The 23369-nt window shown below is 43.1% G+C and overlaps 1 protein-coding gene across 1 annotated transcript; it reads left to right on the top strand.

Annotated features, from left to right (window-relative positions):
• The first annotated feature begins 12060 nt into the window (after positions 1 to 12060).
• LOC123459480 (ragulator complex protein LAMTOR5-like) lies at positions 12061 to 12339 on the top strand. Its single transcript, XM_045146112.1, has one exon. It carries the CDS (start codon positions 12073 to 12075, stop codon positions 12337 to 12339), a length of 267 nt encoding a protein of 88 aa, XP_045002047.1. The 5' UTR covers positions 12061 to 12072.
• The last annotated feature ends 11030 nt before the right edge of the window (positions 12340 to 23369 follow it).

Raw genomic sequence — 23369 nt, 5'->3', positions numbered from 1 at the left:
GTGAGAAAGGATAGATGCATGTGTTTCTATGGCTTTCCAGGTGATGTGCACACCATGCGCTCTGGAGCGAAGTCTGCATTGACACTCGCGTGACAGACGTGCCCAGCACAAAGGAGACAGGACAGCTGCTTGCGGAGAGCCGCCTTTGCAAGCGCAGAGGGGATCTCCTCCAGAGCTTCTGCTCTGAGATTCTGCCTCAGAGAACAAGGACTGAGGCCTCGGATCACATTCGCCAATAAAATTATTGGCAGAGATAGGTTTACACTGAGAGGCTGCCTGTCTAATATTTGAACACCTGTTATGCAAACCTCAGAAGTGAAAAGTAAGCAAAATGGTCAGTTCTTGAGACCAGAACAGAAGTCCCCAACAGAGGCTGGCCTTGCGGCTACCTGCAGTGATCTGCGCTTGGATGAGGCACTAGGGGACAGACATGGTAAGACTGGGTTTCAGTAAAACTCTTTAAGGAGAAAAGCTATTGGGCTTTCTGTGGCAAAATGAACAGAACGTAAAATTTACTACTGCATGGGGCTGGGAAGAGGGCTTAAGCCCTGGGCTTGATCCCTGCCCCAACACCATATCAAAACAAGCAAAAAAAGAAAAAGAAAAAAGAAAAGAACCTTGAGCATGCTTGTGTGTAATCCAGCAGCATTCAGTACACTCACATTGCTATCACCACCATCTACACACAACATGTCCGTCATCCTATACTGAGATCCTGTGCCTATTAAGTAATAACTCCTCATTCTGGCCACCCCAGCAGCCCCTGTAACCACACGTGTGCTTTATATCTCAATGGAGCCACAGTGGTGTCTCCTTGACCGGATCTTATTAAGGGGATACATTTGGCCCTTCATAAAGTCACTATCTTTGTGGGGTTTTTCTCTTCAGGATGCTTAGCATCCCAAAACTGCTGGGTTCTAGAAATCAGGAAATCCAGATATGGGGTTTCCCACTTTCTACTTGGGAGGGACACGGCAAAGCAGAGACGATCCTAATCTGGAAAAGGTAGTCTGTGACATGGGTGCTAGCCCTGGCTCAATGGCTGGCTCATGTTGCTTTCCCTCCCAGAATCACCAATGAGGTTTTGCAACCTTCTAAAGGCAGTGGTATCAAATGTACTCATCAAAATGAAGACAATTTGGGAACCAATGTTCTGAGTCAATGTGAGTTTCTTCAGCTGGCTCTAAGCACTGCAGGATCTAGCAGGCTCTTGAAACACTTCGGTTCAGAGTATATTTTTGTTATAAAGTTCACAGGAGTTTCTTCATTGCTTGGGACAGGACAAGTCCAGATACATTGTAGACCAAACTCAGTAACCCAAGAACATTCTCTCCCTGCCTCATTACTTCTCTGATGTCTTTGGTAGATATCTATAATTCTCTGTCTTCTAAAACATTTTTTTAAAAAATAGAGCTGGGGCCAGGCATGGTGGCACACGCCTTTAATCCCAGCACTCAGGAGGCAGAGGTAGGAGGATTGCCATGAGTTCAAGGCCACCCTGAGACTACATAGTGAATTCCAGGAAAGCCTGAGCTAGAGTGAAACCCTACCTCGGAAAAAAAAAAAAAAAAAAAAAAAAAAGAGCTGGGCGGTGCACACCTTTAATCCCAGTACTCAGGAGGCAGAGGTAGAATGAGCCCTGTGAGTTTGAGGCCAGCCTGGGACTAAAGTGAGTTCCAGATCAGCCTGGGAAAGAGTGAGACCCTGTCTTGAAAACCCCAGAAAAGAAAAAAGAAAAAGGAAGGAAGGAACAAACAGAATCCCCTTTGAATTCAAATGTCTTTGCAGCTTTGTTTTCCAGTGCCCTTGGGAAGCTCTCACCTGTCTAGTAAAAGGCTAGTTGCAAGGGAAACCCCTTTCTTTGCCGTTCTTGACATCCCGTGGTCGACCTCGCCATCTTAACGCAGCTGCAGAGGACTGACCGATGGCTAGAGGACCAATCGCCCCCTTCCTCTGCGCACGGTGCTCTGTTGGATATGGGTCCACCTGTAGAAATGGAAGAGTTCGGGAACTGGCTCCAAGGGTAGGAGACATCTCACATCCCAAGTGCAGACCCTTGGAGCAGAGTCCACAGTGCACCGCATCTTCCCATGGCCACAATGGCATCTGCACCCGGGTGGGTTCACGATCCTGGTGGCCACCTGAAGCTTGGGAGAACTCTTGTAAAGATGTCTGGGTCTCTTCCCCAGGAACAGAAGAGCTGGTAGACAGAGACTCAGCCACAAACCTAAACCAAGGGACAGCCATCACAGGCCACCCACCCTCTCTAACCCTGCACCTTTCCTGCAAGATAGCCAGTCCCATCCAGCCTGCTAACTCCTACCTCAACAGGGCTTTGTATGCCCTCCCCCCCCCCTCAGGCTGCCAGGGGCACGCTTCAGGTGCACGCTCCAGGTGCACACAGGTTAGCCACTGCTGCCCACAGGACCACAAGTCTGCTGCCCACGCTTTCCATCGTGAGGAACGCTCTCCGCAGAAACAGTTAATGCAACACTCCAGTAAAACCTGAACTGACTCTTCTGCCTCTGGTGACCTGTGTGCGCCATGAGAAAACAAGCATCTGTTCACCGGGATGGGGCACGAATGACAGACTGAAGGAATGATTCCACTCCCACCCAGCTGGGTGAACCAAGGAGGTCAACTGGGGTCATTTACAGGAACATGGGTGGGGAGTTGCCCACCAGAGCACAGGCACTTTACCAGTGTCTACATGGCCCTTGCATATTCTCAGGAAGGGGTGGATGGAGCCTCGTGGGATGAGCTGACTGGTCATCCCTCCCGTGCCCCCAGCAGAGAATGTTAGTGGATCTCTTAGGGGCAACCGCAGCTGTTCTGATGTCAAGACGGCAATGGCAATAGCATGTGTATCAGTTACTTTCTCTCTGGTGGGACAAAATGTTGACAGGTCAGTTGAAAGGAGGAAGAAGTTATTTCAACTTACAGTTCCACATGAAAGTCCATCCTGGCAGGGAAGACACATTGTCAGCAGCTTGAGGTACTGGTCACACTCAACATAAGGAGGAAGAAAGCAATGATTGCTGAATATTCAGCCAGCTCACTCGGTCTCTCTCTCTCTCTCTCTCTCTCTCTCTCTCTCTCTTGGTTTTTTGAGGTTGGGTCTCGCTCTAGCCCAGGCTGACCTGGAATTCAGAATGTAATCTCAGGGTGGCCTCAAACTCACAGCGATCCTCCTACCTCTGCCTCCTGAGTGCTGGAATTGAAGGCGTGTGCCACCACGCCTCTTTTTCATGTACTCCAAGTACCCAGGCCATGGGATGGTGCACCCTACATTAAAGTAGGTCCTCCTCCCTCAGTTAATCTAACCTAGAAAGTCCCTCACAATTATTGCTAGTGATTTGTTTCCACAGTGATTCTCTCAACCTTGCTGACGATCAGAGTGCAACCATTACGTCATGGCTGGAGGATGGAGTTCTACAGCACATTCAGGTTTGTATGCTCTCAGCAAAAGTATCTGAGAACTTTCACCAAGATAGCTCAGGAATTGAACATGAGGGTGGGAGTGGAGGTGGGAAGGCTAACAATATAGTCATTCAACTGATTTTTTATTTGTTTATTTTTGTCTTTTTGGTTTTATAAGGTAGGATCTCACTCTAGTCCAGCCTTATGTGGAATTCACTATATAATCTCAGGCTGGCCTTGAACTCACAGCAATCCTTCTACTGCAGCCTCCCAAGTGCTGGGATTAAAGGTATGCACCACCACACCCAACCTCAACTGATTTATTTTATTTTATTTTCAATATTGGGGCTGGGGGGGGTCTGACCCAGGACCTTATTCAATCTAGGCAAGTGCTCTACCACAGAACCCACTTCAGCCCACCTGTTTGCCTTTGATTGTGAGTCAAGGTCTCAATAAGTAACACAAACTGACTTTAAACTCACTCTGCAGTACAGCCTAGTCTAGAACTTAGAAACCTCCTGCCTGAGCCTCCCAAGTAGCTGGAATGATGAGCTTGCACCACCAGGCCTGGCTCAGTGATTACTTACTATACTCTTGCTAGGCACCTAGCATTGAAGGCATTGAAGACAAACAAAGGCCAAGCAAGTTCTGCTCAGAGATCCCAGACCAGACTGAAAAATAATAAATATATTAATTAATTAATTAATTAATTAATGTAGCACTGGGGAGATAGCTCAGTGAGCAAGAGCACTTGCCTGAAGGCATGAAGACCCAAGTTTGACCCCCAGTACTCATTTAAAAACCTAGGAATAGCTGGGCATAGCCATACCTGTCACATGGAGGGAGGCAGGAGGACTGCTGAGGCTTGCTTGTCAGCCAGTCTAATGAAAGCCAACAATATCCAAGGTTCAGTGACCCTTTCTCAAGGAAGTAAGGTAGAACAGCAAGAGAGGAGGACGCCAAATATCCTCCTCTGCCTCCACACATGTGTGCATGGAGCATGCAAAGCACCTGTACACACACACACACACACACCATCAAAAAAGAAGCTACTATAAAGCACAAAATAAGATGTAACATGTGTTCACAGATGATATAAGGTGATATAAGGGTTTTTTAATGGAGAATATTATTTATTTATTTATTTGGTTTTTCGAGGTAGGGTCTCACTCTGGTCCAGGCTGACCTGGAATTAACTATGTAGTCTCAGGGTGGCCTTGAACTCATGGTGATCCTCCTACCTCTGCCTCCCAAGTGCTGGGATTAAAGGCATGCACCACCACGCCCGGCTGAGAGTATTATTTTTTAATTTATTATGTGCCAGGATTTACGCTGAAACTCGGCACACCTCATGCCATTTAAAGCATGTAGAAAGTATTATTTGTTCTTTCACAGAGGAGGAAGCCAAGACCCAGAACTTGACAATCCCATTGGGTAGGAAGGAGTCAAGCCAAGATTAAGAGCCAGAACCATCTTATTCCAAAATATACATTACACAGTTTTTAAAATTCACACGACTGAATAAATGCAGTTATTTAATACCCCTGTTCATCCTAACTGACAAATTGGGATCCAGCCCATCCCTAACTGAATTACTGGGGCACCTGCCACTGCTGGGCCAAGGCAGGCTGAGCCAGGAAACGACGTTTTAGAGGTCTCTCCGCAGGGACTCCGCGGGCGCCATCTTGTGGTACCGAGTAGAACTGCAGAGGCAGAGTGGAGGCTTGGACTTGCTCGCATTACCAAAGGCTTAGCCCAGACCTAAGCTCTTGACTGGTAAAGGCCTGCAAGTCAGAGGGCTGTGTCTGCTTTTGCAACAAACAGCCTTCAGCATAAGGAGCTCTTTGTAGGTCACAGCCCCTTCCTAAGGCGCTGGAGATTGTGAAGGGAAGGTGTGGTCCTTGAATCGCTCACAGTCTAGGGAGGGAGACAGGAAAATGCCTGAAAACCCTATCTCCTTGTGCCAAGTTCTCTGATAGCCAGGAACTCAGGGTGAGCTGGAAAACCTCCCAGATGAGATTATGAGGAGCTGCCGCTTCGGCGGCATGAGTAGGAGTTTGTCAGGCTGGGAAACAAACACGGATAAATGATCCCGGCTCAGGAGTGGGTGGGGAGCGGGTAGAAACGGGGAGAAGCTTCCCTGTTTCAGTGTGAGCAGAGGCTAACCAACAAGAGAATAGGAAGGAGCAGGGGCCGGGGCAGGTCACAGAGGCAAGGCAGTGACTCAGCCCCATCTAACACTATAGACAAGAACAGTCCAGAAAGAGAACAGAGTCTGACTGAGGGAGGATTGGGAATGATAGAGCCTGTTTAGAATGTCTCTGTCATTTTTCTTGGGGTGTTTCTTAATTTGTCTTATGTGTGGCTGCAGGGGTTGAACCCAGGGTTTTACAGGTACTAAGAAAGGATGCCACCACTGGGACTCAGGCCTCTTTTTATTTTATATTTTGTTTATTTTTATTTATTTATTTGAGAGCGACAGAGAGAGAAAGAGGTAGAGAGAGAGAATGGGTGCACCAGGGCCTCCAGCCAGTGCGAATGAACTCCAGATGCATACACCACCCTGTGCAACTGGCTTACGTGGGTCCTGGGGAATTGAGCCTTGAACCAGGGTCCTTAGGCTTCACAGGCAAGTGCTTAGCTACTAAGCCATCTCTCCAGCCCTTATTTTATATTTTGAAACAGGGTCTCACTATACTGTCCAAGCTTGTTTTAACTTACTCAGTAGCTGAGACAGGCTTTGAATTGCAATCCTCCTGCCTCAGTTTACCAAGCTGCTGGGATTATAGGACTATGCCACCAGGCCTGGTTGCTTTTGTACCTAATAGAGATATGCCCAAACCCAAATTAGTGTAGACATGAAGAGGATGGAGAAGAAAAGGCAGACCTGAGAGTCACTATGAAAGTAAATCCGGGGGCTGTGGGGCATTTGTCTGGCATGGGCAAGTGAAGTCCTGGATCTGATCCTTAGCTCTACAGAAAAAGAAAGAAAGAAAGAAAGAAAGAAAGAAAGAAAGAAAGAAAGAAAGAAAGAAAGAAAGAAAGAAAGAAAGAAAGGAAGGAAGGAAGGAAGGAAGGAAGGAAGGAAGGAAGGAAGGAAGGAAGGAAAGAAAGAAAGAAAGAAAGAAAGAAAGAAAGAAAGAAAGAAAGAAAGAAAGAAAGAAGGAAAGAGGAAATGGAAATGCAAAAGGAAAAGAAAGGGAAGGGAAGTTGGGAAGGAAGTTCATCCTTTGTTCAGTTCAACACACCCTTGCCATGGAAGCTCTCACACTGTGCTGTGACTGGTTGGTCTATCTATGATTCTCTCACAAACCAAGGTGTTCTTTGAAGGTGGGTCATGTCTACTCCACCAATGCCTGAGCCCTCAAGAATGGAGGGGAAGGCTGTTGACCACAGGACAATGACATTTTGGCTGCTGAGTCATGTATCCCTGTTCCTCTTGGTCGACTCCCCCACTTCATGGATAGAGAATCAGAAGGCAAGAGCCAGGATTAGCCACGGGGTTACCATGGAAGCCATCCTGCCGACAGCTTGGGTGTGACTGTGACCCAGGTTCACACAGAGCACTACAGGATGCAACAGCCTCAGCCTGCAGAACCAGCAATCTGAGGAGAGCTTAAAGTTGGGCTGCAGCCATAGCTACTCAAAAGAGCACTGTTGTTTGTTTGATGATGTCTCTCTCAATCCTCCTGCCTCCACCTCCCAAATACTGGGACAATAGTCATGCTGGGCACAAGAGCACTTCTGGTTGTTTTAATTTTTTTTTTTTAAGTCCTTTGCAAATTCATTTCTAAGTTAGGGTTTGCCCTTCTGGTTTTGCATATGCTAAATCAGAACCTTGCTGCATCAGCCCATCCACTGTAGAGAACAAATGCGGTGAATGGTCCACCACACTGCCCCAGAGAAAAGAAATGAAGATGCTGGCTGAAGAGAGGAGTATCAAAGAATTCTAGTGGCCTGAATGCACTCCCCAGCCAGTGGCTCATAGTGACAGCAGACATGGCACTTCCACTTTCTGGTACCCAAAGCTTGCTCTATAAAGAGAAGTGACTGGGTTAGAATCGTAATTTGCAAACTGGTCTGAAAGGCACTGGGTTTCCATAGAGGCACCTTAGGGACCCTGTTGGAGGGGAAAAAGGGATGGAGCTCAATGTTCCATTGTCACCAAACCTCCAAACTGACGGGTCTTAAATGGTAGGCTCTGCATATGCATTCATTAAAAAAAAAAAAAAGCTTGCGGAGCTTTAAAAAAAGGGAGGTAATCTGCCCACCCCTCAAAAAAAGAGGATGATAAGAGCTCATGTAGTTGGAAAGGATTTCAGACATAAGGTCGCAAGGGAGGTAGGCTTTGGGGACTCTAGGAGTTGGATCTGCACATCTGGAAATGTCAGACTATACGAGTACAGCACATGCTGCAAGTGTGATTGGGCCAGATTTGAGAGGAGGAGGAGGAAAATGAGAGCTCATGAGACCAAGCATTTGAGGCCATTTCTGCCACGGTGCATTGGTTCTGGGAGAGACAGTGAAGCTAAGCTAATTTGATATGTACACATCAGTCTCCCATTTTTGCTCCATGCTCAAAGCTTTTAAAAGTCTGTTTTGTACGTGTGCGCAGAATATGTGTAGCGTGTTGTCTTGGGTGGTGTATGCATGTGTGGGCACAGATGCATGTGTGTCACTAGTGTGTGTGATGGGGCCACAGAGGAATATCGGGTGCCCTTCTCTATTGCTTGTCTGCAGGTTTCCCTAAGGTAGAGTCTCTCCCTCAGCCTGGAGCTGCTGTTTTTAGTTAGTGGTCATAGAGCCCTAGAAGTTTCCCATTCTCCACCCTCTGCTCCACCCCCCACACACTGGCCTTCCACTAAACTTTCTACATGGGACCTGGTGAGTTGAACTCAGGTGGTCTCAGGCCCTTTTAACTGCTGAGCCACCTTCTCAGCCCTAAAAGAGCAGCACTGACCTTTCCTCTCTCCTGTCTGGCCCTTACCTGGATTCATAACTTGTTGGGTCAAAACTGTGTCCCTGAAATCTGAAGCTCAGTGTTGGGTGTAAGGGTGGTTGCCAGTAGTGCTGGAAGTTGCAGCCTGAAATCCAGCCACCAGGGGACAGTGACCTAGAGAGACAGGAAAGTCCTCCTCAGAGTGGGGTTTCTCATGGCTTTCTCTCTCTCTCTCTCTCTCTCTCTCTCTCTCTCTCTCTCTCTCTCTCTCATTCTCTCTCTGTGTGTGTGTGTGTGTGTGTGTGTGTATCTCTCTCTCTCTTTCTCTCTCTCTCTCTCTCAAATGAATAAAATGGTTTTTTCTGTGTGTGTGTGTGCCAGTACCATGCTGTTTTTGTTACTATGGCTCAGTAATGTATCTCAAAGTCAAGTATGGTGATACTACCAACCTTATTTTTGTTGCTTAGAGTTGTTTTGGCTAGTCAAGGTTTTTTTGTGCTTCCACGTGTTAGGATTGTTTTTTATGTTCTATTTCCATGAAGAATGCCATTGGAATTTTGATGGGAATTGCATTAAATATGTAGATTGCATTTGGTAAAACTGACATCTTTCACAATATTGGTTCTTCCAATCCAAAAACATGGGATGCCTTTCCATTTTCTGGTGTCTTCTGTATTTCTCTCTTGCGTGTTTTAAAGTTTTCATTGTAGAGATCCTTCACTTTCTTGATTAGATTTATTCCAAGGTACTTTATTTATTTATTTATTTTTGAGGCAATTGGGAATGGGAGTGGTTCCCTGATTTCATCCTTGGCATGTTTGTTGTTAGTATATAGGAATTTCTGATTTCTGTGTGTTAATTTTGTATCCTGCTGCATTGCTAAAAGTGGTTGTCAGCTCTAACAGTTTGCTGGTAGTCTTCAGGGCCCTTTATGTATAGAGGGATACCATCTGCTAATCATGACAATTTCATCTCTTCCTTTCCAACTTCTACCCCTTTTATTTGTGTCTCTTGCCTTATTGCTGAAGCTAAGAATCCAGTACCATATTAAATAAAAACGGGGGCAGTGGGGCTAGAGAGGTGGCTTAGCAGTTAAGGCACTAATGCACTTGCCTGTGAAGCCTAAGAACCCAGGTTAGACTCCCCAGAACCCACGTAAGCCCACGCACAGCACAGGTGGCGCACGTGCACAAGGTGACACATGCGTCTGGAGTTTGTTTGCAGTGGCTAAGGTCCTCCTGGCACACCAATTCATCCTCTCTCACACTCAAAAAAGTGGGGACAGTGGACACCCTTGTTCCTGATATTAGAGGAAAGCTTCAGGATTTTTTTCTCATTTAGTATAATGTTGGCTGTAGGTTTGTCATAAATAGCTTTTATTATATTGAGATATGTTCCTTCTATTCTGTTTCCTTAAGAACTTTTACTATGAAGGGATGTTAGATTTTTTGTCAACTGCCTTTCCTGGATCTATTGAAACAATTACATGATTTTTGTCCTTCAATCCATTTATATAGTGTATTACATTACATCAATTTGTGCAGGTGGAACCATCCCTGAATCTTTGGGATAAATCCTACCTGCTCTGGAGTGAATAATCTTTTTGATATATTCTTGCATTCTGTTCGCGAGTATTTTTTGAGAATTTTTGCATCTATGTTCATGAGGAAGATTGGTCCGTAATTTTCTTTTTTTGATCTTGATGTCAGAGTAATGCTGGCTTCATAAGAGGAATTTGGTAGCATTCCTTCCTTTTCTGTTTTATGGAAAAGTTTGAGAAGCATTGGTGTTAGTTCTTCTGTGAAGGTCTGTTAAAATTCACCTGTGAATCCATCTGGGACTTTTTTTTTAAGTTGGGAATATTTTTTAAAAGAACACCTTTAATTTAAAGACAATTGGGAAGGGACGTGTGCAAATCATACATACCACAAAAGGACTAAAAAGAAAATACAAAAATCTACAAGTCAATAAAAATAGCCCCATTTTTGAAAGTAGACTTGATCAGAAGCTTCACTTTTTGAGAAGACACACGAATGGCCAGTAAACAATGACAAAGTAATCCATCTCATTATTCATTAAGTAAATTAAAACTCAAGCACAACATATCAGAACATATACAGTAGAATAGCTATAGTTGGAAAGTTTGCAAAAATGAAGGTGATTAAAAACAAACGGGCTGGAGAAATGGCTCAGTGGTTAAAAGCACTTGTTTAAGCCTGATGGAGTTCAGATCTCTAGAACCCACAGAAAGTCTATGTAATACATACATGTCTGTAATCCCAATGGGACACAGGGAGGAGGACTCAGGAAAACCTTGAGGCTCTCGGACTAGCTCGTCTGACGTTCACAGCAGTCAAACAACAACACAGACATTATCTCAACAGATTGACATCCCAAGGTTGTTCTCTGACCTCCAAACATGGGCAGTGGTATACATGCATTCCCCCCCACACACAAACATGCACATATTAACACACAAAAACCCAACAAACAAAACTTAGAATCTCCCAATAACAAGTGCTGATGAGGTGGAACCGGAACTCTCCTATATTATTTTTGGGGACTCCCTGATGCAATGGTCACTGTTTGGTTATATATATTTTTTATTAATTTTTTAAATAATTTTTATTAATTTTTTAGAATTTGTAAATGTTTTAATCATTTATTTGTAAGTAAATAGAAAGAGAAAGAGAGGGTATGGTCACACCATGGTCCTGATACAAATGAATACCAGATATACACCCCACTTTGTGCATCTGGCTTTAAAAGAGTACTAGAGAATTGAACCAAGGCCATCAGTCTTTGCAAGCAAATGCCTTTACCCACTCAGCCATCTCCCCAGCCCCTAGCATCCCTCCTTAAAGTATATGTCTAAGAGAATCTGTGTAATGTCCATCAGAAGATATATTCACAAACATGCATAGAAACTTATTCCTAACAGCCCCCAACTGAAATAAACCAAATATCCAACCACAGGAGCAACAGTGGACAGAATTATAATCTTAACTGTTTCAGAAAGGCAGCATCATTGATTAGGACGGGCTGGATGTTCTGTGCTGCCATTTCAGCCAGAGTGACAGTTACACAGAGAACGCATGTGAGAGTCCATTGAGCTGCATACTTAAGCTCTATGCTCTTTATGTATGCTCATCTTAATTAATTAATTAATTTATTAATTTATTTATTTATTTTGTTTTTGTGAGGTAGGTTCTTACTCTAGCCCAGACTGACCTGGAATTCACTATGTAATCTCAGGATGGCCTCAAACTCAGGGCAATTTTTCTACCTCTGCCTTCTGAGTCCTGGGATTAAAGGTATGTGACACCATGCCTGGCTTAATTTTAAATACTTTGTAAAGTATGTGCATGTGTGGTGTGTGTGTATGGTGTATGCATATGTATGCACATATGCCTGTACACATGCATGCAGAAGAAGATGTGGAATGTCCTCCTCCATCACTGTATGATCTCATTTCCTTGAGACACTGTCTCTTGCTGACCATGGAGCTTATACAGTATTTCAACTAGACTGGCTGACCAGTGAGCCCCAGCAATCCTCCACTTTCTGCTTCCAAGGTTCCAGATGTACATGGCCACACCTAACTTTAAAAAAAAAAAAGACTTATCTCGGCGGCTCGCTCGGGTCACGTGACTGCGGCTAGTGGTGGAGTGGGACACGCTGAGCCAGGGGGTCCTGGGCAGACAGCTGGTGGGATGGAGGCGACCTTAGAGCAGCACTTGGAGGACACGATGAGGAATCCATCCATTGTTGGCGTCCTGTGCACAGATTCACAAGGACTCAATCTGGGCTGCCATGGTGTCCTGTCAGATGAGCATGCTGGAGTGGTATCTGTTCTAGCCCAGCAAGCAGCTAAGCTAACATCTGACCCCACTGACATTCCTGTGGTGTGTCCAGAGTCAGATAATGGGAACATTATGATCCAGAAACACGATGGCATCACAGTGGCAGCCACAAAATAGCCTCTTGACGTCTCATGTCAGTTCTCCAGCAGCCTGGTATAGGGACTCAATCCTACCTGTGCTAATTATCTTGTAAAATTATTAAAGTTCTAGAATTTAGGCCATTCATTTGCTGTGCAGTATATGCCTTTTTTATTTATATGATAGCCAACCTAGCAAGAATTAGTAAGGGAGAGTCATAGTTTGGTCATCTGTTGTTTTGCTTTTCTGAGCCAGCCTCACTGTGTAGTCTAGCATTGCCTGAAACTCACTGGGCCCAGGCTGCCCTCAACTGCTGGTCCTTCTGCCTCAGCTGCCTCTGTTCAGGAATTGAGGGCTTGTCCACGTGCCTGGCTGAAGGATAAGGTTCTGAAGTAGCAGCTCCAGGTCACATTGTACATAGAGCTTTATATGTTCAATAAATCTGTTCAAAGGAAAAAAAAAAAAAAAACTTATCTCGCCAGGCGTGGTAGAGAACGTCTTTAATCCCATTCAGGAGGCAGAGGTAGGAGGATCGCCATGAGTTCGAGAACCCTGAGAATACAGAGTGAATTCCAGGTCAGCCTGGGCTAGAGTGAAACCCTACCTCAAAAAAACCAAACCAAACAAACAAACAAAAACTTATCTATTTATTTATTTATTTATGTGTGTATGTGCACACATACACATGTGCACATGCCAGAGCCTGTTGCTGCTGCAAATAAACACCACACAATTGCACTACTTTTTAAACCTGACTTTTGTGAGTGGGAATTGAACCCCAGGCCAGTAGGTTTTGCAAGCAAGTACATTTGACCATTGTTGTAGTCAGCTCCAGTTGCTGGGATGAACATTTAACCAGTCACGGTTTATGGAAGGAATGGGTTTATTCCAGGGTTACAGATCTAGAAGTTCCATTAATGGTAGAAGAAACTGGCTCTCTTTCATAGATCCAAGCAGAGAGAGAAACCACCAAAAAATCCAACACCACAAGCAAGCATGAACCACCACAGTTCAACCTGCTCTCTCTGTACCTTTGAGCTGGAATTTAGATCCACCCCCAAACACACCTTAAGGCTCCACTCTGGGATCTGTGTCCCCATAAAACCTCCTCCAACCAGATGGCTGGTACCCCAAGCTGCAAGTTTAATTTTAATAAAACACTAGGCCTGCGGAGGCATACATTTGCACTATGACATTCAAACTACCACAACCATTGAGCCAGCTTTCCCACACCCAGCATTTTTGTATTTGTTATGGACACACTCAGCAGGTAAACAGCACATGTTTGTACCATCCTTACCCTCATTCCTGCCCCCCCCAAGGGACCCTCCTCATTGGCGATGCTAGTTATCACCAGGGGGATCATGGGTTGTGAATTTTGGGGATAACCATCAGTTATGAGGAAGAGGCAATGTCTCTGTGTGTAATGCCCACACCTGTGGCTCTAACAATCCCCCGCCTTCTGAAAACTTCCCTGAGCCATGTTGGGTTCATTTTAGGTCTACTTCAGTGATGAGGTCTTGGGAGCCTCTGGATCTCTGGTTTGGTAGGAGTTGAGTGTCCTCTGTGTCTAACTCCTTCACCCTTGTGTTAATACCAGGTTCAACGAGAAAGTAGCACTTCTGCTCATTTCCCCAATTACTTTCTGGCTTCAGCTGGGGTCCTGGTGAAATTGGGTTATTTCTCTCCTCAGGTCCTGTATCCACCTGAAAAAGAGAAGCAGATTCTCCAGTAGAGAGTGAAGTTAGCACAAGTTGAATGGGATAAGCATTGTTAGTTTAGAGAGAATTTAATAGGTACAGGCCCCTTGGAGCCCAAGACTGATGGGAGCTTGATATTGGAGAGCAAACTCGTTATCTGGATATGATTCTGACTTGTTTCCAAGTTCCAGATATGGGTTCCTTTCCACTGAGCAGATCTGTTAGCCAATCCAAGAGCAGCTGGTTTCTCACCATGGCTGTGCGCCACTACTGTACTTGTGTGAGCCTCACGTCAGGTTGTTTGCTTCTGAGTAGTTTAGACCTCAAGTTACTTAGACAGATGTTGGCCACTTTCCCCCAGTAGCTCATGTAGCACCTTGTGGCATTAGATGGGTTGTCTGGGGACTGGCTGTCTTCCAGATTCCAGCCAGGTTTCTCCATGTTCCGTACTGACAGCATATGGTGTCTTCAGCAATACAGTCTTACCATTAACCTCTTAGTGGGTAATCAAGTGCTCTGACAGAAGCCTGTCTTCTTTTGTGAAACCTTGTGAGGCTCTTTGATCAACAGTCATTGTGGGTGTTAACCACTTCCTGGTACTGGGAGCTACAGGCCAGCACCAAGGGAAAAGAAAGAAGAAAAAGAAAGAAAATATAAAAGAGAATTAAAAGAGAGAGAGAGAGAGAGAGAGAGAGAAACAGGAGAAAATTTAGGTTAGGCTTCATTGCACCCTCTCCAGGGCCCTTTGATTAAGATGTTCCCTCTAAGGTTGTGATGAGGGTTTAACCTTTTAGTCTAGTCAGGATATAGAATTTTATGGTACCAGTTCCATTTGGGCCCAGTTTTGTGTCCTCCCCCCCACCTTCACGCTTACCCTTCCCTCCAGCCCTGCCTTCCCTATTGCCTGGTCCTCAAGATGCCTATTAGGTAGGTCAACATCTCAGGCTGATCCAGGTTAGGAGCCAAAGATGAGGGAGACCATGTGATGATTGTCTTTCTGTGATTAGGTGAGTTTGCTTAGAATCATCTGCTCCAAGTTCAACCATTTTCCTACAAATTTCAATGTGTCATTTTTTTTTTCTAATTGCTGAGTAGAATTCCATCATGTAGATATACCACATCTTGGTTATCCATTCTTCCAATGACAAGCATCTGAGTTGATTCCAGTTCTTAGCTATTATGGATTGAGCAGCTATAAATATGATTGAGCAAATTCCTCTGAACTGATACATGGAGCTTTTAGGGTAAATACCCAATAATGGAATAACTAGGTCTGTTGATAACTCTATAGTCAACCTTTTTAGGAGCCTCCATATTGCTTTCCATAGTGGTTGTACCATTTTACATTCCCACCAACAATGAATGAGGGTTCCTATTTCTCCACATCCTCACCAGCATTTGTTTTCATTTCATTATTTAGTGTTTTCTATCCTTACTGGGGTAAGGTAGAATCTCATAGTTGTTTTAATTTGCATTTCCCCAATGGTTAGAGATGAACATTTTCTTAAGTGTGTGTTTGCCATTTGTGTTTCTTCCTCTGAGAAATCCCTGTTCAGTTCTCTAACCCACTTTGTGAATGGATTGTTTGATTTCTTTTTAATTGTTTAGGTTTTTGATTTTGTTGTAGATTCTAGAAATTAGGCCTCTTTTGGTTGTGTAGCCAGCAATTTTTTTCCCATCCTGTGCATAGTCTATAGGCTTTGATTATTGTATGTTTGTCAATGAAAAAACTTTTCAGCTTCATGAGCTCCCAATGGTTGAGAGATTGTACAAGTTCCTGAGCTACTGGAGTTTTGTTAAGTCTTTTCCTACTCCTGTATCATGGAAAGTTCCTCCTATTTTTCCTTCTAGTAGTAGCAGAGTTTCCAGTCTTATACTGAGGTCTTTGATCCATTTGGACTTCATTTTTGTGCATGGCAAGATGTGTGGGTCTAGTTTTATTTTCCTACATATGGCTTTCCAGTTTGTGCAGCACAATTTGTTGAAGATGCTATCTTTTCTCCAGTTTAAATTATTAGGACATTTGTTGAAGATTAAGTACCTATAGTTACTTGACCTAAAGTCCAGATCCCAAATTCTGTTCCATTGGTTTATAATCCTGTTTTTATGATAATATCATGCTGGATTTTAAAAAATTATATTCTATTTTTTTATTGGCAACTTCCATAATTGTAAACTATATCCCATGGTAATTCCCTCCCTCCCCCCACTTTCCCCTTTGAAACTCCACTCTCCATCATATCCCCTCCCCCTCTCAATCAGTCTCTCTTTTATCTTAATGTCATTATCTTTTCCTTCTATTATGATGGTCTTGTGTAGGTTCTGTCAGGCACTGTGAAGTTATGGATATCCAGGCCATTTTGTGTCTGGAAGAGCACGTTGTAAGGAATCCTACCCTTCCTTTGGCTCTTACATTCTTTCCACCACCTCTTCCTCAATGACCCTGAGACTTAGAAGGTATGGTAGACATATTTCAGTGCTGAGCACTCCTCTGTCACTTCTTCTCAGTACCATGGTGTCTTCTGAGTCATCCCAAGGTCACTGCCATCTGAAAAGAGAATCTTCTCTAACAAAAAGTGAGAGTAGCATTTATATGGGTTTGAACTACTGTTTTGTTACTATGGCTTTATAATATAGCTTTAGATCAGGCATGGTGATGCCTGTAGAGGTGGTTTATTTACTGAAGATATGCTTGAATATCTGAGGCCTACTGTCATTCCATATGAATTTTGAGGTTATTTTTTCTATCTCTGTGAAGAATAATGCTGGGATTTTTATTGGTATTACATTAAATCTGTATACTGCTTTTGGTAAGATTGTCCTTTTCACAATGTTAATTCTGCTTATCCAAAAGCATGGGAGGTCTTTCCATCTTCTCAAGTCCTCCTCAAATTCTTTCTTGAATGTTTTTTGTTTTCATTATATATGTCTTTCACATTCTTGGTTAGTGTTATTCCAAGGTATCTTGTTGTTGTTGCTGCTATTGAAAATGGGACAATGTTGCTAATTTCTTTCTCTGTATCTTTGTCCTTTGCATATAGAAAGGCTACTGATTTTTGTGAGTTGATTTTGTATCCTGCTACTTTGCTGAAGGAATTATTCACCTGTAAGAGTTGTGAACCCAGGCATGGTGGCTCACGCCTTTAATCCCAGCACTCAGGAGACAGAGGTAGGAGGATCGCAGTGAGTTCGAGGCTACCCTGAGACTATGTAGTGAATTCCAGGTCAGCCTGGGACAGAGTGAGACCCTACCTCAAAAAAAAAAAAAAAAAAAGAGAGAGAGAGTTTTGAGATGAGACCCTCTTGGGTCACTGATATATAGAATCATGTCATCTGCAAATAGGGCTAACTTAACTTCTTCCTTTCTAATTTGTGTCTCTTTTATTTCTTTCTCCTTTTTATTGTTCAGGCTAGTACTTCTAGTACTATGTTGAAGAGCAGAATTGCGAGTGGGCCCCCCTGTCCTGTTCCTGATCTCAGTAGTAATTCCTTAAGTCTCTCCCCATTAAGCACTATTTGGGCTTTAGGAGCTTTATATATAGCCTTTATTATGTTGAGATATAAACCGTCCATGCCTATTCTCTCCAATGTTTTGATCATGAAGTGATGTTGTATTTTGTCAAAGGCCTTTTCTGCATCTATTGAAATGATCACATGGTTTTGTGATTAAGCTTATTTATGCGGTATATTACATTGACAGATTTCCATGTTGAATGAACCCTGTGTTCCTGGAATGAAGCCTAATTGATCAAGGTGGATAATGCTTTTGATGTGTTGTTGAATTCAGTTTGTTCAGGATCTTTGCACCTAAGTTCATCAGGGATATAGGCCTATAATTTTCTTTTCTTATTGTATCTCTGCCTGGTTTTAGTATTAAGGTGATATTAGCTTCATAAAAGGAGTTGGAGAGCTTTCCCTGTTCTCCAGTTATGTGGCACAGTTTGAGAAATATTGGTTTCAGTTCTTCCATGAAGGTTTTATAGAATTCAGCTGAGAAGCCATCTAGTCCTGGACTCTTCTTTTTGGGGAGGTTTTGGATTACCTTTTCAATCTTAATGGGTATGATAGGTTTGCTTAGGAGATTAATCTGCTCTGAGTTTAGTTTTGGTAGGTGGTATGTGTCTAGGAATTGATCCTTTTCTTCTAGATTTCCAGTTTTGTGGAGTAGAGGTTTTGGAAGAAAGTCCTGATGATTCTTCCAGTTTCACTTATATCTTGTGATCTCTCCTTTTTCATTTCTTTAGAGTATCTGGAGAGGTTTGGACTTGTCCAATTTGGTTTGTATTTTCTATTGCCTTTTTCTGTATAGTATCCATCCCTCTGTCGAGTTCCCTTTTCATGTCATTTTCTGAATTTCTTAATGCTTCTTGGAATTCATCCTTGCATTTATTTGTGTCTTCATTGAGCTTAGCCAGCTTAGTATTGAGGTTCTCTTTTATTTTGGCTCTCCTTCAGATCACTTAACTGTCTTTGGAAGACTTCCTGTTTTTGTTCGTTTTTTTTCTATTAGGTCCAATCTAGTGAGAACAGCATTTGTACAATTGTTGGTCTTTTGCTGACTTTCTGCAAGTTCTGCCAATTGCTTGGCCAGGGTCACATAGCTTGTGTCATTTTAGGGTTCTGATCCTATTGTCTCCTATATTTTGATTAGACACTTCCGTTGTGGGACTAGGCAACCTTGGTTGGGTTACTGCCATTTGGTGTTTCAAGTGTTTACTTTTGCACTCCAAACCCAGCTTTTTACGTGGGAGCTGGTGATATAAACCCAAGTCCTCATGCTTGCGTAAGTACTATTTCCCACTGAGCCACCTTCTCAGCTCTTCAATTTTAAATACTTTTGGGAATTCTTCTAGGTACAGTAAGATGACTTTTTCATAAAAAAAGATTTCTAAATAAGGCATTTATCATCAACACTTCGAAGAAGGCTGATAGCCAAGACAGTGTAAAAATTAAAAACTTTTCTTGAAAGAAATCTTTTTTCCCTGCTTGTAGGAATGCAAACTTGTGCAGCCATTATGAAAACCAATATAGAGGCTTCTCAAAAAGCTAAAAATAGATACCATATGACCAAGCTATAACACTTGGATATACACCCAAAAGACTCTAAGAAAACATACCATAAAGATCCTTGCACACCTATGTTTCTTCCATACTATTTACACTGATTAAGAGGTAGAATCAGCCTAATTGACCATCAAACAGATTACTGGATAAGGAAAATATGGCACATATTTTCAGTTGTAAAGAAAAATTAAATCATGACATTATAGGAAGATGGATGGAAGTAGAGATCATTTTATTCAATGAAATAAGCCAGCCTCAGAAAGACAAATACTGCATGTTTTCTCTCACAGGAAGAATCTATGTTTAAGTTTGTATATGTGTCCTTATCTGTGGGTTGGTTATGAAAGTAGAAAGAGGACCATGAGAAGGGAAGAAAAGACCTTAAGGGAGAGGTATGGGAGAAGTAAAGGTAATGGAATCCATGGTGTATGAAAAGAAGGGAGGGATACTTAGGGGAAGGAAAGGGGCCTGTAGGAGGGAATTGGGGGCTAGGGAGGGTAAAGGAATAAAAAAATAGGAACAAAGTTCAAGGACATGTGCATGAAAATTCCATCATAAAAACCATTATTTATATGCCAACATAAAAAATTAATTACAAAAATGTGGCAAAAATGAAATTTTTCCAGATAAATTTTCCAAAACTAATAAAACTTAACAAGAAACCTTCTCAGACATTATAAGAATAGCAAGCTTCTGAGTGGTGGATGTTTGGGATATATGTAACAAAGTATCATATTATATTGTATTATATAAGGAACTGACTTTATATGCATATATATATACATCTCTCCAAAATAAGGAGAAAAAACACAGACCACATAGTACACACTTGAACAAAAAAACTTAGAGTAAACACTTTGAAATAGAGACGATAAACAATGACCAATAACTATGTGAAAAGTTCAGTCTCACAGTACAAATTAAAACCATGCGCACTCACTGCAATACCTAAAACTTAAAAGACTGATGATTCCAAGTGCCAGCTCAGACACAAAACAGCTGCTGCTCTCCCAAACTGCCTGTGGGAATGGAAGCCGACAATGTCCCTGCTTTGCTGAAGTCCTGAGCTGACAATAGGCATACCAAAAAATCCAGAACTTCCATTCAAGGTCTGTATCCAGCAGAAATGCATTGATATATAGTGTAGGCGATACACAAAAGACTGTCTGTAGCAGCATTATTTCTAAAGAACAAAACTAGACATAAACCAAATGTCCATTAGTACTGGACTAGAGAGGTCATTTATACTACATTTATGCAACAGAAACCTACCCATTAGGACATGCTACAGCTACACCTAGCAACCTGGAGGGATTTCAAATATATAACTGAGCCAAGGCAACAAAACACAAGAGGATACACAAGGAAGAACTAACTTGTAGACTGTTGGGCTATATTCCCACAAAGCAAAAACAAAAGAAAAAGGGAATGTGTGTGTCATGAAAGTCAGTATGGTACAAAGAGGGGACTGCAAATAAAAAAAGGTCTTTGGAGGATGGGAGAGAGGGAAGGAAAGGGAAGGGGAGGGAAAGGAAAGGAGGGAGGGAAGGAAGAAGGAAGGAAGGGGCTGGAGAGATGGCTTAGCGGTTAAGCGCTTGCCTGTGAAGCCTAAGGACCCTGGTTCGAGGCTCGGTTCCCCAGGTCCCACGTTAGCCAGATGCACAAGGGGGCGCACGCGTCTGGAGTTCATTTGCAGAGGCTGGAAGCCCTGGCGCACCCATTCTCTCTCTCTCCCTCTATCTGTCTTTCTCTCTGTGTCTGTCGCTCTCGAATAAATAAATAAATAAATAAATAAATAAATAAATAAATAAATAAATAAATAAATAAAGATCTTGTTTAAAAAAAAAGAAGGAAGGAAGGAAGGAAGGAAGGGAAGGTAGAGATACTGCTCAGTGGTTAAAGGTACTTGCTTGCAAAGCCTGATAGCCTAGATTCAACTCCCCAGTACCACGTAAAGCCAGATGCACAAACTGATGCATGAGTTTAGAATTTGTTTACAATGGCAGGAGACCTTCTCTGTGTCTCTCATTCTCTCACCCTCCCTTTTTCTCCCTCTCTCTCAAATAAATAAATTTTTGGTTGGTTTTTTTTTAAGGCCTCAGGAAATGGGCAGCTGAAGTAGGAAGTGGAAATGGTAGAGGTCTGGGAATGTTCTGTTTTCTGATCTGAATGTTGGTTATGTGGACACTTACTTTCTAGTAATTCATAGAGCTATGGATTTATGTTTTATACACTTCTCTGAGTGTTTCATTGGAAAATATTAAGAGGCTTTAAAATCAGCAGGAAAAATCAGAAAACTTAGAGGACTTGACCAGGCAGACAAGGTCAAATGAGGACTTTGTGAACTGAGAGAAAAGCCAGGGGGACATAGGCCAGTGGCCTGAGGGAGGTATGCAGTGTTGCCCAATAGCCCCACAACAAAGAAGGAAGCAGCAGCAGATGAAAACAGAGGGCAATTGGAGGTCAGGTCAAAAGGATTATAAAGCGTGCCACCTCATCTGCCACCTGTGTAAGGTACATAAGGGGTGCTCTGCCAAGTAGGCCAAAGTGTCCATGCTGGCCAGCACTATATCCTCTGGGGAAGGAAAAACATTTTCTTTTTCTAAAATTTACTTTTTTTATTGACAACTTCCATATTTATAGACAACAACCCATAGTAGTTCCCTGCCTTTCCTCACTTTCCCCTTTGCAACTCCACTCTCCATCATATGTCTTCCCCTGTCAATCAGTCTCTTTTATTTTGATGTCATCATCTTTTCCTCCTGTTATGATGGTCTTGTGTAGGTAGTGTCAGGCACTGTGAGGTCATGGATATCCAGGCCATTTTGTAACTGGAGGAGCACGTTGTAAGGAATTCTACCCTTCCTTTGGCTCTTACATTCTTTCCGCCACCTCTTTCACAATGTACCTTGAGCCTTGGAAGGTATGAAAGAGATATTTCAGTGCTGAGCACTCTGTCACTTCTTCTCAGCACCATGGTACCTTCTGAGTCATCCGAAGGTCACTGCCATCTGAAAAGAAAAGAGCTTCTCTAACCAAAAGTGAGAGTAGCATTAATATATGGATATGAACATTAAGAAGTGCTTACTGCACAGTTTGATGAGCATAGTATATACATTTAGCCAAACACCAGCAGATGTTACACCCTAAGGCTCCTGACTACCCCTGTCATAAGTTTTCAGTATCATGAATGTATTCCTTCCCATGGAGTGGGCCTCTAGTCCAATCAGAAACCAGTTAGTTCCCCCAACCCATAACAGACATGCCACTATCGTACCCATTGGCTCACTTGGCCTGGCTGGCCAAATTGTTATTTATTTTTATTTTTTATTTTTTTGCTCTTTCAAGGTAGGGTCTCACTCTGGTCCAGGCTGACCTGGAATTAACTATTTAGTCTCAAGGTGGCCTCAAACTCACACCGATCCTCCTACCTCTGCCTCCCCTGAGTGCTGGGATTAAAGGTGTGTGCTGCCACGCCTGGTTTCTGGCTGGCCAAATTTAAGGTTTGCACTGGTGATTTCTCTTTCTCCCATTGAACTGGATTCAGCGTGGCTTATTCCAGCTTTCTCTCAGCTGGTCTACATAGAGGAGGTTTTCAGCTCAGCTCCAGCAGGACTTCTCAGTGACCTTGCAGCCCCAATCTGTAGTCTTCAGTAGTAGGGTCTTACCATGTATTTCTGGTGAGAAACCAAGAGCTTTGGCAATGGCCTATACTGTTTTGGGGATATAAGTGACTTCCCTGGCCAACAACTCACTGGAAGTTATCCCATCCCTGAAACTAAAAAATTTCTAATAATAATCTATGGCTTCTGGGTGTTGCATTCCAAAAAAGTAGGTTTCCATGTGACTTATTCATACCCTCTTAGATTGGTATTAGCCCTCCCCCTACACACCTTTCCTTTACTTAGTCTCTTCCCCTGCCCTCACTTAGACCTTTCCACCCCCATTAATCTGTTCTTCTACTTACCTATATACATTTTCTATGTTGCATAAAGCTCCTCAATCTAGAAAGAGCACTGTGTGTGTGTTTCCTTTCTGCATTTTGGAAGGTTTCCTGTCATACTGTAAGGATGTTATTTTGGGAGCAATACTAAATAATAATATACACCAGGCAGACCCTAAACCAGACACCTCGAGTCTGTACAATGCTTCCCTCTGGTTCATATTAGAAAGTGCTTGAAGAGGAGCCACTACCAAACCTTTGGCTTGCCTTCCATCGCTCCACAGCCTGGTGCTCACTCTTCAGCAAGGGCCGCTTAAACCCTGCAGACGGCTTGGCTCCATGTCTCCCTTCAGTACCCATGA

Source organism: Jaculus jaculus, chromosome 3 (genome assembly GCF_020740685.1).
Source record: "Jaculus jaculus isolate mJacJac1 chromosome 3, mJacJac1.mat.Y.cur, whole genome shotgun sequence".
NCBI lineage: Eukaryota > Metazoa > Chordata > Mammalia > Rodentia > Dipodidae > Jaculus > Jaculus jaculus.
This window is presented reverse-complemented; position numbering and strand designations above follow the sequence as displayed.